General features: G+C 36.0%; 1 protein-coding gene across 1 annotated transcript in view; it reads right to left on the bottom strand.

The window, feature by feature from the left end:
- Window positions 1–13,407, bottom strand: part of KIF6 (kinesin family member 6) — a 408,870-nt gene that overhangs the window by 271,311 nt on the left and 124,152 nt on the right. The window contains exon 7 of the mRNA XM_054570213.1: window positions 4,656–4,862. Within this exon, the coding sequence (XP_054426188.1) occupies window positions 4,656–4,862 (207 nt within the window). The remainder of the gene's footprint in view (window positions 1–4,655; window positions 4,863–13,407) is intronic.

Here is a 13,407-nt window from a genome sequence, read left to right on the forward strand (position 1 = left end):
TGATCTTTAAAAGTGGGGTAAATGAAGGCAGTTTACAAGAAGAGAAAGACCTCCGGATTTGGAATCAGAATCCTGCTTCCCCACTTGTGTTAACTCAGGTGAATCTCTTAAATGCATCTGCCTCAGTTTCCTCACCTGTAAAATCCCCACCTGTAAGAGTGGGATGAGAAAGCCTGCCTCCCTCACAGAAATGTTTTAGAGATCAGTGGAGAGTGTTTCTGGCCTAGTTCTTGGTAAAACAGAAGCACTGAGCTGCGGTGGGTTCTGAAGGCTATGTCCTTTACAATCCCTTTGGAGACTTGTTTTAGCCATAGAGACCCAGGCCTAGGCCACTTCTTCAGAAGAGGCCTTGGAGCAGGTACCACAGTCAGCCCAGATACAAATCCTCAGAGTGACCCAGACACGGCCAGTGTCTGGGAACAGGCAGAGGGAGGGGCTGCTATGGGCTCTCTAAGTTGGGCAAGAACCAAAGGATTTGAATGGTACAGGGTAAAGAGGTGGTCATGTAATCTGGATTTTTAAAAAAATATTTACTTCCATTTTGGATTTCGTGTGTAAATACAGTAACTTGTTCCTGAAGGCATTCTTTAAGTGGCAAGGAGCGAAACCACACATAATACTTAATAATATCTCCAAATACCTAGAAACCATGCCTAAACTCAGTGATTTGGTTTACTATTGAGTGAATTAAAGAGACTGACTTTTAGGAGCTCAGAAGTGCATGGACAATTATCCTCTGAAAACTGAAAAGATCTGGAGCGGTCGCAGTGGGCACTGGCATCGTCATTTTTCCTTCTGAGCACAAAACATTCAGTGGAAGCCAAGTAGAAACTGAAACTCTGGAAGCCCCACTCATGTTGGATAGCTGGCTAATGTGACCCCGATTCAGATTTCTGTAGAGGCAGACAGCAAACACTCCTTGTTCGCAGTGGTTTCTCACTGCATGTTTGGGCTGGTGGAGACCGCGGTCACACCAGGAGCACTCGGGAGGTTCATGGTTAGAATAAATACGCATGGCCCCTTTTTCCTCCACGGACTCAATTTCCGGGCTGAGGTGTACCCTGTTATTATGGCTTAAAATGTTTTTAAGGAGACTTTTTGGAAAAAAGTACTGTGTACACAAAGAGAACTCCAAAACCAATAATACCCTGGCAAACAGAATGTTATTTACTTAAGAGCACAGTAAGGTGCATTCGGCTCAGAGAGTCTGTGCCCTGCGAGCAGGTGGAAGGTCTCGCAACTATGGCCATGACGGCAGTTACAATTCTGCATAGAATTTCTATAACTGATGTGAGCTAATTAATGTAACAAAGGTTACCAAAATGTTTTTTGCCTAACTCATCTCTGTCTCCATCTTATATAGTAATACTGAGACTGAGAGAATGTAATTAATTATCAACACATGAATTTCTATTACGGCATTTATCTTACTGTACTGTGAGAATTTGCTTATGTGATTTGCTCTTTCACTGGATAGTGTGACAAGACTATTTCTTAATCATATACATGTATACATATACATTGCCTAGCATAACTCATAGCACTCAATAGCTACTCAATCACAATTTGCTGAATGAATGAATATGATCTCACCTATAAGTGGAACCTAATCAATAAAACAAACAAGCAAGCAAAATATAACCAGAGACATTGAAATAAAGAACAAACTGACAATAACCAGAAGGGAGGGGGGAGCGGGATAACAGGGGAAAGAAGGGGAGGGGTCATCAAGGAACATGTATAAAGGACCCATGGACAAAGCCAAAGGTGGGGAGGGTTGAGGGTGGGGGTGGGTGGGAAAGGGAGAAATGGAGACAACTGTACTTGAACAACAATAAAAATAAAACAAAATTAACTAAACTAATTTGTGTTACACTTCTAGTATCATTAGGTACACAAAGAAAATTTGATTATGAAAGTCTTCAAATTGTTATTTCATGAACAGTATCTGCCTATTTTTTTATTATTCTCATTCCTATGTACTCTTTAGTTTTCTCTCTCTTATATCTTTCTGTATGAAATTAAAAAATTTCTCTGCTATCCACCTTTTTCTCTGGCAGCTGCTCCTTGATTTACTCAATCCCACATGCCCACGTACACATACTAGTCTTCTATATTTATGTTCTTCTGTCCTCTCCTGCTGATCTCCTCCTCTTCTCTCCATTATCTTCTGCTATGACCTCTGTGAAGACTCTTGTATATCAGTGTAAAAAGTTAACAAGTGGAGTGATGCGGTGGGTGAATTGGAAACAGATAAATTACAGTCAGAGACCCAAAGGCCAATGACATGTGAATGTCAGTGAGACCCTGGGTGAATCCATCTCCCTGAACTGGAGCTGAGGGCCGACAGGCTCCCAGTTCCCACTGCCTGACATGCTCTAACCCCATCCTTGCTTGCTCACTCCTACTCATTCTTCAGGTGTCTGTATACTGTCAGCCCTGAGAGGAGGTCCATGACGACCCCCTCCTCAGTCTAAGTCCCCCATTACAAGACCTCCTCACTCCTTGTACTTCCTCTGCACAGTTCTCCCTGGATTACAGGCACATACTTCATTATTACCTATTCAATGTATGTCTCCCTCCCCTGGACCATGAGACCTTTGGGGCAAGGACTTCATCTGTTTTGCTCACCACTATCTCAGTGCAAGCACAGATCTCAGCATGTTATCGTTCCTCACAAATATTTGTTAAATAAATGAATTTGTTATATAGAAAATCAAATGCCACTTCCTCCATGAGGCTAATGTTATGAGCATTTTGAAGACACATGGGGAGACAAAGAGTTTTAATGTCAAGTAGCAGCTTGCAAAGACTGTGTAAAATAAAGGAAAAGAAAGGGTTAGGGGCAGGATACTTCTCTCGAGTGATTATAGTTGGTAGAAATTCTGATTCAACTGATGAATGTTATTTTGCATGAAAAGATGGACATAATAGGAATTAAAGAAGACAGTGCTACCATCTGAAACAAGTAGGTACATTTCTTTGAGATAAAGCACTTCGAATATAATCAGTCCATTATGTTTTCACACTGATGTTTATAAGTGTCCTATCGAATAAAAAGCTGTGTTAAGTATAAGTAGTGTGAATTATTTGATCAAGAAAGAGCTCAGGAATGCTGACTCTTGTTAGGGTCACTAAAGTGATTTGAAAGCCACGCAGACCTTTATCTCTGGGCACTGCATTACTGAGATTCATTGGATCACAGCTCACTGTACATCTTGTTCAGACAAAGTTCCCATAGCTTTTCTCTATCTGCTTTTTCAGCCAACCTGACCACCACAAAGCATTTAACACCAAAATAACATCAGTCTCAAAGAGGTTATTAGGCAGTTAAAAAAATGTTTTTATTTTTCTCAAATCTTTTAGCCTCCAACATTCATTAACAAGTCCTCTGCCTTGCCAACATACTCTGTATTTCTCCACTCCAGTTTTTGATCCTGGTTCTCTTCTTTTTAGAATTTGGAAGTAGTTCCACCTTTAACATTTAAGTCTCAGCACTTGAGCTGAAAGGAATTTGAGAAATCATCTCATTCAATTCACTCATTTTAGAAATGAGAATATTTTTTTCTGGAGGGTTTATTTAGCTAAATTCAGATAAGCTTTCTCTGCTCTCCAAGTCAAATTTATAAATTAAAAAGAGAGCACACTCTCGGGGGTCTATAGTAAGCTTCGGTAGGAGCCAGTAGGGGAGCTAAGGCAAAGGGAACCATTGTAGAGTCAAAATTACCACCTAGGTGAAGTCACAAGAAACTGAAAAGATAATGCTCATCTCTAAATTTTGTTCCCACAGCCAACCTACAAGCATGAAGAAATAGGCCATAGAAGGCCATTTAAATTTACATTCACATTCACTACTAATTTTACTACAACAATGAAGCATAGTGAAATGAAGCACAGGCTTTGGAGCCAAGCAATTCTAGGTTCAAGTCCTCATCTCACCACTAGCTTTGTAACTTGGGAAGGTTTTGGGAAGACCCGGGTTTTCAAACCTATAAGATGGGGATAATAACTCATACCTACAGTACAGGACTGCTGTGAGGTTTAAATAAAATGGCACATACAAAATGCTAGCAGCGACATCAATGGGCACAGCAGCATTAATCAAAAGGTGGAAACAACCAAAATAAGTGTCCATTGATAGGTGAATGGATAAACAAAATGTGGTATGTATGTACAGTGGAACAGTGTTCAGCCTTAAAATAGAATGAAGTCCAGATACACACTATAACACAGATAAACCTTGAAAACATTATGCTAAGTGAAATAAATCAAACACAAAATGACAAATATTAAATGATTCCAGTTACGTGAATATCTAGAATAGGCAAATTCATAGAGACAGGAAGTAGAATAAAAGTTACCAGAGGACAGGAGTATAAAGAAATAGGAGTTACTGTTTTATGGAGACAGAGTTTCTGTTTGGGATGATGAAAAAGTTCTGCAAATAAAACAGTGATGATGATCACACAACATTGTCAATGTACTTAATGCCACTGAACTGTACACTTAAAAAGTATTAAAACAGTAAAGTTTAGTTATTTTACCACAACAAAAGAAGAAAAGAAGCAAAACAGAAAATGCTAGGATAATGCCATATGCAAAATACGAGGTCAACAAACTATGGGTGTAGTTACAACCCATTGTGCTCATTTTACCTGTTCTAAGTAATGTAGTGACAAGTTGATGTACTTCGCCTCTGTGAGAAGCTGGCCCCCTACTCCAGTCTTTGCAACTCGCTCTGAACCAGCCAGGTCCACCAAATGAAGCTTGGCATGTCGGACAGTTGCAGATCCTGGTTCTTTGCTTGATAAATGAATAGTGAAAATGCAGTGGGAACGAGTTGAAGCCTGGTTCATAGGAGTCTACAAAAAAGATATTTTGAAAAATATCAACATATATAAATTTATATTTCTGATAAGACACTTCCCATGAAGCCACGGTGTCAATGGAGAAAAGAACAACAACAATAAAACCCAAAACACTCATAGCTGAGACCCTTTAAGTGAACTATTTTCATTGCTTGAATGCTTGGTAACAGATGTGGATGGGTTAATTTAGAAAATGAGAAAAGAGTTTGAATGAGGTAAAGCTTGGGTTCTCTTACGAATATGATAATTTTACTTCATTACATGACTACAATTCATACTTGAACTTTGGCTAGCCATGTCGAAATGCTTAATCTGGCCATCATGGGAAAGCGGTGAGAATAGAGGCATTGAAAGAATTCATTACACAATTGTAATCACCCCACAGACAAGGGTGCCCAGCATTACTGCTATTGCCTGACACTGAACCAGTGGTCCCAGCCAAAGTAACAAACACGAAAAATAAAATAAGGGATAGTGACAGGGAAATAAGAGATAAAGTGTCATTACAAACAGAAAATATGGTGATATACATAAAAAATGCAAGAGTATATACAAACTGTTAAGAAGCAAAAAGTTTAGCAGGGTTGCTGGATGCAAGATCAAAATACAAAATCAAGTTCTAATAATCTAGCAACAATTAATCAGGAAATACTATCATAATGGTAGTAAAGAGGGTGAGATAATAAGAGACTGATCCCATAAAAATGTGTAATTTGTAGGGAAAAAGACAAAATTATATTAAAGATATAAAAACAAAACCTGAAGAAATGGTGTGCTAGATGATAAAACACTATTTCATGGGTGAGAAAACAAAATTTATATATATGTTAATATCTCTATATTAACCTACACATTCAATGCCATTGAAATAAAACCACCACAGGTTTTGCTTCTGGAACAGCAGAAACAAACTGATTCTAATAATCAGATGGAAGAGCAAATATTGAGAAATGAAAACAACCAGTTATGTGAAAAAAAGAACAGGAAGGGGGACAGCCCTGCTATATATCAGGGTATATCATGATACCATCGTAGTTAAAACAGGGCGGTACAGGTGTAGGGACTGGTAAGGAGGTCTTTTAGGAGCTCCATAGGAGGGAGGTGACGTCACATCACAGTGGGGAAAGGATGGCTAATCAACAAATGGTGCTGGAATAACTGGCCATCCATCTTAAAAACTATAAATTTAGATAGCTTCCTCATACTTTACATACAAATAAATTCAAGAATGCATTAAAGATTTGTGGGTAGAATAATACAACTTTAACATTAATATTAGAAAACATGGTAGCATATTATAATCAACCCAAGGTAGTAATGGATATTTTGTGATAAGACATAAAATATAAAAATCAATTGATTTAAAATATTTGACCTAATAACCCCAAATTAAAGAACTTCCATGTGATAAAAAACTACCACAAAGTTTAAAGATTAAGAGAAGATACTTACAATACATATGGCCAACAAAAGATTAATATTTAAAATAAAGATGCCCACAAATCAATAAGAAAAAGACAAATAACTCAGAAAAAAAAGAGTAAAGGCAACCAATGAACAGGCAACCAATAAAGAGTAAAACTGAAATGGTCAATAAACACTTAGGAAAAAAATGTTTAAATTCACAAATAATCAGGCCAAAACAATTAAGAGCCATAACAATCAACTATTTCATTCATATCCATTGTACTGGCAAAAAAAAAAAACATTTTTAAATAAAGTTTAACAAAAGTGTTTGTAAGACTATAAAGAAATAGGACCTTTTACATGTTGCTGGTTGGAATATAAATTAAGAAACTTTTTTTGAGAGCAATTGGATATGTGATAAAAGTGCAAATGTCTGTAATGCACAACCCAACAATAGATTACTAGGTACATTACTATGTACATAGATTCCCAAAGAGAAATCTGAGGCAGGCACACCAGGAGAAAGAGAGAGAGATGGAGGAAGAGGGGAAGAGGTAGTGAAAGAGAGAAAGATTGATTCACTGAAATATTGTTTGGGATAGCAAGAAATTGGTATAAGATTTACAACCTAAATGAACATCTCTGGTGGAAAAGATGAATAAACTTGGATAATGCAAACTATAGAGGCATTAAAATGAAGCAACTTTTGGATAGATTGACCTAGACTGATTTCTAAAATAGAAGGCTGAGGAAAAATAACAAACTGAAAAATGATATAAACACTAAGATAGAACTTATTTAGTTAAAAATGTAATATGTGATCTAGAAATATTTATCCATGGTGTTATAACTTAGGCCATTAAAAGAATAAAAATATAGACTTGAGTATATGGCAAGTTAATGATAGTGGTTGCCTCTTTGAGGAATGGAAGTGAAAAGTCAAGAAGGGGACTTCAACTTTGTCCTACTTCTTTTATTTAAAAATTATCAGAAGTAAATTCTGATATCCAAAAACATCTAAAAATAAAAATTATCTAAAAATATTTCAAGTGAATGACTAAATGCATTCAGAGCTCCCCTTTTGCAAAATAGAGCTTAACCCTCTCCATATGGGTGCGCACGTGTGCAGATAGGTTAATGTACTTGGATGCTATTTCAACCAGACATTCTGTCTGTAAATATAAATTATTGATACACACCATTGTTGACTTATACCAACGAGCAAAACACAGTTGTCAAAATACCGACATAGTTTTGGTGATGATGATGTAGATAGTGAGTTAAATAGGCTGAAAATGTGATCCATTACTTGTTGCCGCAATAACTATACCCAACCTAGCCAGTGTGTGATTTTGCATGCTAAAGTGGATCAGAAAATAACTGTGCATGTAAAACCACAAACTCAAATTTAGAACCTAAGTTGAGGTGTTTTGGAAGTGACTGTAAGTTATTTGCAGAACTTAAACATGGGTTTCATTTCACTGTTACATTCACACAACAATAAATCCTACAGTACTATAATGAAAGTCAAGTTGACAATCGACACAAATGAAAACCATAGAGACTGTCCCCAACAGCTGTCTTCAACTTCTAAAATGATATCCTGAAATCACAGTAAAATGTAGGTCATTAGTGAATATTGAAAGAGTATACCCATTTCAAAGGAATGTGAGATTTACATCAATTAAATTGTATTTCTGGAGTCTGTAATTAAAATGTCGTAATATGCTGTAGGAGCCCATGCCTACAATTTTGTAACTTCTCATAAATATTTTCTGCATGAAGTAGTAGTTGGTGTCCTTTTGCTAAAATTTTCTTAAACCTCAGAAAACATTCTTTAAGTGTAGCTGTTTAAGTGTGACTGAATGTGCGGGTGTCTGCTCTGTGTTTATTTAAGAACGTCTTTGTGTCTCATAGGCATGCCCCTACGATTGTCCTTTTAAAGGTAAAATTGTATTAAAACATTTCTGAAACTGCCTAAGAACAGATGGCACCATTTAGGCAGATTCATTCAAATTTAAGTGCACATTTTAAACAAATGTGCTCTTGGCAATAGAGACCGTGCCTTTGGAAAAATTCTAGTGATGATTAATCATTCCCATGCAGAGAGCTTTCACATTTTGTATCAGTCTATGTATACAGCTCTGTGTTAGGCAGTACAGAGACTAGAAGTAAAATAAGACATGGACCTTGCCCTCAAGGAATTTATAATCTAGCTTAGGAGATGAAAACAAAATGTGTAAAATGAGGGTAAATTATAAGAAAAAGGCAAATGTGCAGTAAAGAAAGTAATCTGTTCTCAGCATTGAGCATCCGGATCCTCCTGGTAATACCTAAGAATGCTATTCCTGGAAGCTCTCCACTCCCCCGCTACTCCCCGGTTTCCAGAGTCAAACATTCTCCTGATACTTTTCCTGTCTCCTTTTCTCTTACTGGACTCTTTCCTCCTCAGTCCCTAAATTAGAAATGTTGCAAGCTATGGTCATCATATTTCTTTCCCTTGGGGAACTCTTCCTTCTATTGCTCTTAATTCTCATCAGATATGCACTCTAGTATAGTTAAAAATCACACACCAAAAATCTTAGAATTTGCAATGAACATGGAGGTGCGTGTATCTTTTTGATTTAGTATTTTTGGTTTCTTTGGATAAATAGCCAGAAGTGGAATTGCTGGGTTATATGCTAGTTCTATTTAATTTTTTGAGAAATCTCCATACTATTTTCCATAGTGGCTGTCCTAGTTTAAAATCCAACAGAGCATGAGGCTTCTCTCTTCTCCACATCCTCACCAACACTTGTTCTTTGTTGTATTCTTGATAATAGCCATTCTGACAAGTATGAGGAGATATCTCATTGTGGTTTTGATTTTCATTGTTTAAAATAGCCAAGCTATAAAAGCAACCTAAGTGTTAATTGACAGACAATTGGATAAAAAAAATATGGTACATCAGTTATCTATCTATCATCTATCTATCTCTCTATCTATCTCTCTATCTATCTATCTGAAAATGTGGTCTATATAACCACATTTATGTAGTTATATGTGGTTATATAGACCAATTTTCTTTATCCAAATTTATATATATACTATTCAGCCATAAAAAATAAAATTTTGTCATTTGGGACAATATGGATGAAACTGCAGAGTATTATACTAACTGAAATAAAACAGAGAAAGACAAAATACTCTATTATTTTACTTATACATGTAATCTAAAACACAAAACAAAGGAATAATATAAAACCAAAACAAACTCATAGATACAGGAAAAAAGCTGATGACTGTAGAGGGGAGGGAAGATGGACACAAAAGGAGATGGGGATTAAGAAGTACAAATTTTCAGTTACAAAATAAGCCATGGGCATGTAATGTACAGCCTAAGGAATATAGTCAATTATATCATAATAACTATGCACAGTGATGGAAGGTTACTAGAATTATTATAGTGATCACTTTGTAAGGTATATAAGTGTTGAATTGCTATACTGTACACCCAAAACTAACAGAACATTGTATGTCAACTATAATTTTAAGTCTGGTTCCATCACTTACTAGTGTTGAAATCTTAAGGAAATTTACACAAAGTAATTTTGGTCTACATATCTTTGTAATGCCATAATGATACTTGCTTTGCTGCAAAGAATTGTACAAAATAGCAATTGAGTCACTTAGTGTTGAAGTGGTTCATGACCATAGATGTCCATTACTGTTGGACATTCAGATATCTATTCAGATGCCTCCTGTATCCTTATTCTTAAATAAATTTTTCTGTACACTAGATAAGAATGTCTAAGAGCTTGACTGATTATTGTCACTAAAATGCCTTACCATCTTGCCTTACCAACAACTTGAACCTATTTTCCCAAAGCAACCTCATTATTTTCCCTCAATCTCTGTCCCACAAGTGGATATTAACGTTGTCCTGTTCCTATTTCTTTACCTCTCATCTCAATTAATACAATCTCTTACTAGTCTTCTCATCTTTATTCTTGTCTCCTTCAATTGTTCTCCATTTTGCAGACAGAGTACTGCTTTTAAAAAACATATTTGATTATGTCAATCCTATCTATGTCCTTGAAATAAATTGACATACTCCCTAAAGCTAAATATCTCTAGTTTCTTCAACTGTGTCTTATGCAACTGTTTATCAAACTCTTTTTTAAACATGGCCTTTTCACACTCTGAACTGCATATATTCTTTCAACAGGATCCTAACCACAGAAGACACTGGAACCTGCATGTTGCCAGCAGTAAATAGCATATAAAGTGTTCTACCATATTTCCTCCAGCCTTTTACCCAGGCTATGGAATTTCTATGAAAAAACACACACATTTATTTGATGAATGCTTTTGATAAGTTTTTTACCCCAACATTACAATCTGTTGAGATAATTCCAGATCTTGATTTCTCATTGAATTTTGTGCTTTCTTCAAGTGAAAATATCTTGTATATCCTGATCCAAATGATGTGTAATACATCAAGTAGGGGATAACAACATTCCCTGAAGATGCCACTACTCTCTACCCTATTAGGTTATAGTTATGGGTATTTTCAAATTGGCTTTAATCTAAATACTTTCATATACCTTCAATTTTTCTTTACATCCCAGAGGACATTTTGGAAAATGTTATTAAATAAAATGAATTCACTTGAACTATGAATTTTTATAACTCTATGAGAAAAGTGAATGAAATTAGATTAAGATGAATCAATGCTCTTTCCTAATTGTTTATTGGCCATTATTTAATAATCCTTTTTCAGATCCTTTCCTTAGGGCTTGATATCAAAAATATTAACTTGTTCTTTTCCAAATATGTTTCCTTTTTTGGAAAGTTGAGAATAGATGACTTTTATTTTAGGGTAAAATTCTAAACACCTCCAGGCTCACTGGTCCCTTACAGGTTTATCCTATCTGCAGTCTGTGGTCAGTGAAAGTGTTTTTCCTCTTTCTCATCTCTGGTATACAGAATCTTACATCTCACTGGAGGTCCACCTGGAGGTTACCTCCTTTACATAGGCTTTCCACTTTCTTCCTCCTCCCACCTAGACTCTCAACTCCTTGAGGGCAGAAACTGGGTCTTATTCAATATAATATAACATAACATAACATAACATAACATAACATAATATAACATAACATAAATAACATATGTTCAAAAATATTTATTAAATTGTTGACTCTCAATCATTTTTAGTTTTTTGGGCTCTCTATGACATGTCTCATAATTCCTAAAAATTTCCAAGTAATTTGAAAATTCTATCTGTAGACTTTTTAAGTGTATGGAATATAATACATTGGAGTCTAAAAATTAGAATTTTTTGTAACAGCTAGATTGACTCAAGTTTCTCTACCTATCTTGAGCTTCGATTATCCTTTGTTCCTAATTCCAGACCTTTTAACTACTGCCCTCTATATCTTCAACTACCCTTTCTTTTGCATAAAACATCCTCTTGGTGGCCAAATATTGCCTAGTATTCCTTACTGGAAAAGTGTGCCCTTTTCCTCCTACCAAAATAGTCCTACTCAAAATTTATTTATCTTCACGAATTTCCTTGGACTATTCTCAACCGGTGTTGACATTGTGTTCGAAAATGCCATTGACATCCAAACTTTGGAAAAGTACAAAGAATGGATTGTTCCAGATTGATTTTAAATGTCTATCATTTTTTAAAAATGACATTGTAACAATTTGTTACAGTTGGTAGTGAGGTATGATGGTGTGATCCATTGGGCTACAAATGATCCCATTTTGTGCAATATAAAGAGCCGTGCAGATTGTAAAAGGCGACTCAACAATGACCCTCTCAGACAATGGAGGCTTCAGACTGTCTATGTAGAAGGGCCTGGAAGCAGCAATGTGCTCCTTCAAGTAGAGTGGTACTTGAAGCTTCTTTTGCAGAGTACTTTACATAATACAGCATTAAACTGAAGAACCACCACAAGCCTGTATTAAAGACTAAAGCTCCTTCTCCCACAGCCCTTCAAGACATTGACACACTGGCTGGGCTACCACTCTCAGAAGTTATTTCATATGGTAAAAAAATCTCACATTTCATTGGACAAAAATCATTTTCTACTGGGGAGGAAATACTCCTAGGCTGAAAACAAAATTTGAAAAGAAACTGTATAACAGTAAGAATTGGGTAAGACTGAAAAACATTTTCAAAAGGCTGTTTTTTTTTTCCTTTTGGGTTCTGCAGATATACAATAACCAATCTTGATGGTCTATGATTTTTTTATGCATATTCCTATCTGCAGATCAACAAGGGCTCCCTGCAAATTAAAATTTTCACTTTTTAAAATATTTCATGACGGTGTGTTTGTGTGTATGTGTGTGTGGTCATCGTCAAGATGGAAAATTTTGATATTAGGGGCAAAAATCGGTAAGTAAAATATGGTTTTGGTGTTTATATAATGTACTCTTATGTTTTTATAATATTAATTTTTTCTGCTTTTAATCTCCTATGTTTTAAATAACTTAAAAATGATTATAGTTAATACAACCTTCAGTGATTGCACAATCTCTTTATATCATATATAGGATTCTTTAAATACTTGTTTATTTCTTGCCATATCTTTATACACTATTCTTATGCACCAAAGTCTTTTTTTAAAACACTCTGCTATTTTGAAGTAAAATATCTCCACAGGAATTTCCATTAATCTAAAATAGATTAGGTTAAGAAAATCTTAGACTGACAGGAGCATATAATGTATTCGCTTGAGATTCTTTGGAAACCAACTAAAACCAACAACAGCAGCCAGAGAGTCCAGAATTCAGCCTTCCACCTCAATTCTCCTTTTTAATAACACACTCTTTCTCACCTAGATATCCTAGCTGATATGTTCCTTTGCTCATTTGCTCTGTCTGAATCAAAGACTTAAAATACTAACTTCCATGACTTTTCTAGGCTGATATCCTAGCCTTTCAGGTTAAAACTCACTCTGAACTAAGGATTGTCTAACCCTCCCCCAACTGGATAAATAATTCCATATCTAGTTCTTCCCAGAGTAAATGGGCTGGATAAGGAACCGCAACCCACCCCCTCCCCCCAACATGCTCTTAATGTTCTTTGACTCAGCCTGGAACAGTGAGGCCTGACCAAACCTGGTGGTTTAGCATGTGACCC

Source organism: Pteronotus mesoamericanus, unplaced genomic scaffold, assembly GCF_021234165.1.
Source record: "Pteronotus mesoamericanus isolate MK-2021 breed Mesoamerican mustached bat unplaced genomic scaffold, CSHL_Meso_final contig_20, whole genome shotgun sequence".
Classification (NCBI taxonomy): Eukaryota; Metazoa; Chordata; class Mammalia; order Chiroptera; family Mormoopidae; genus Pteronotus; species Pteronotus mesoamericanus.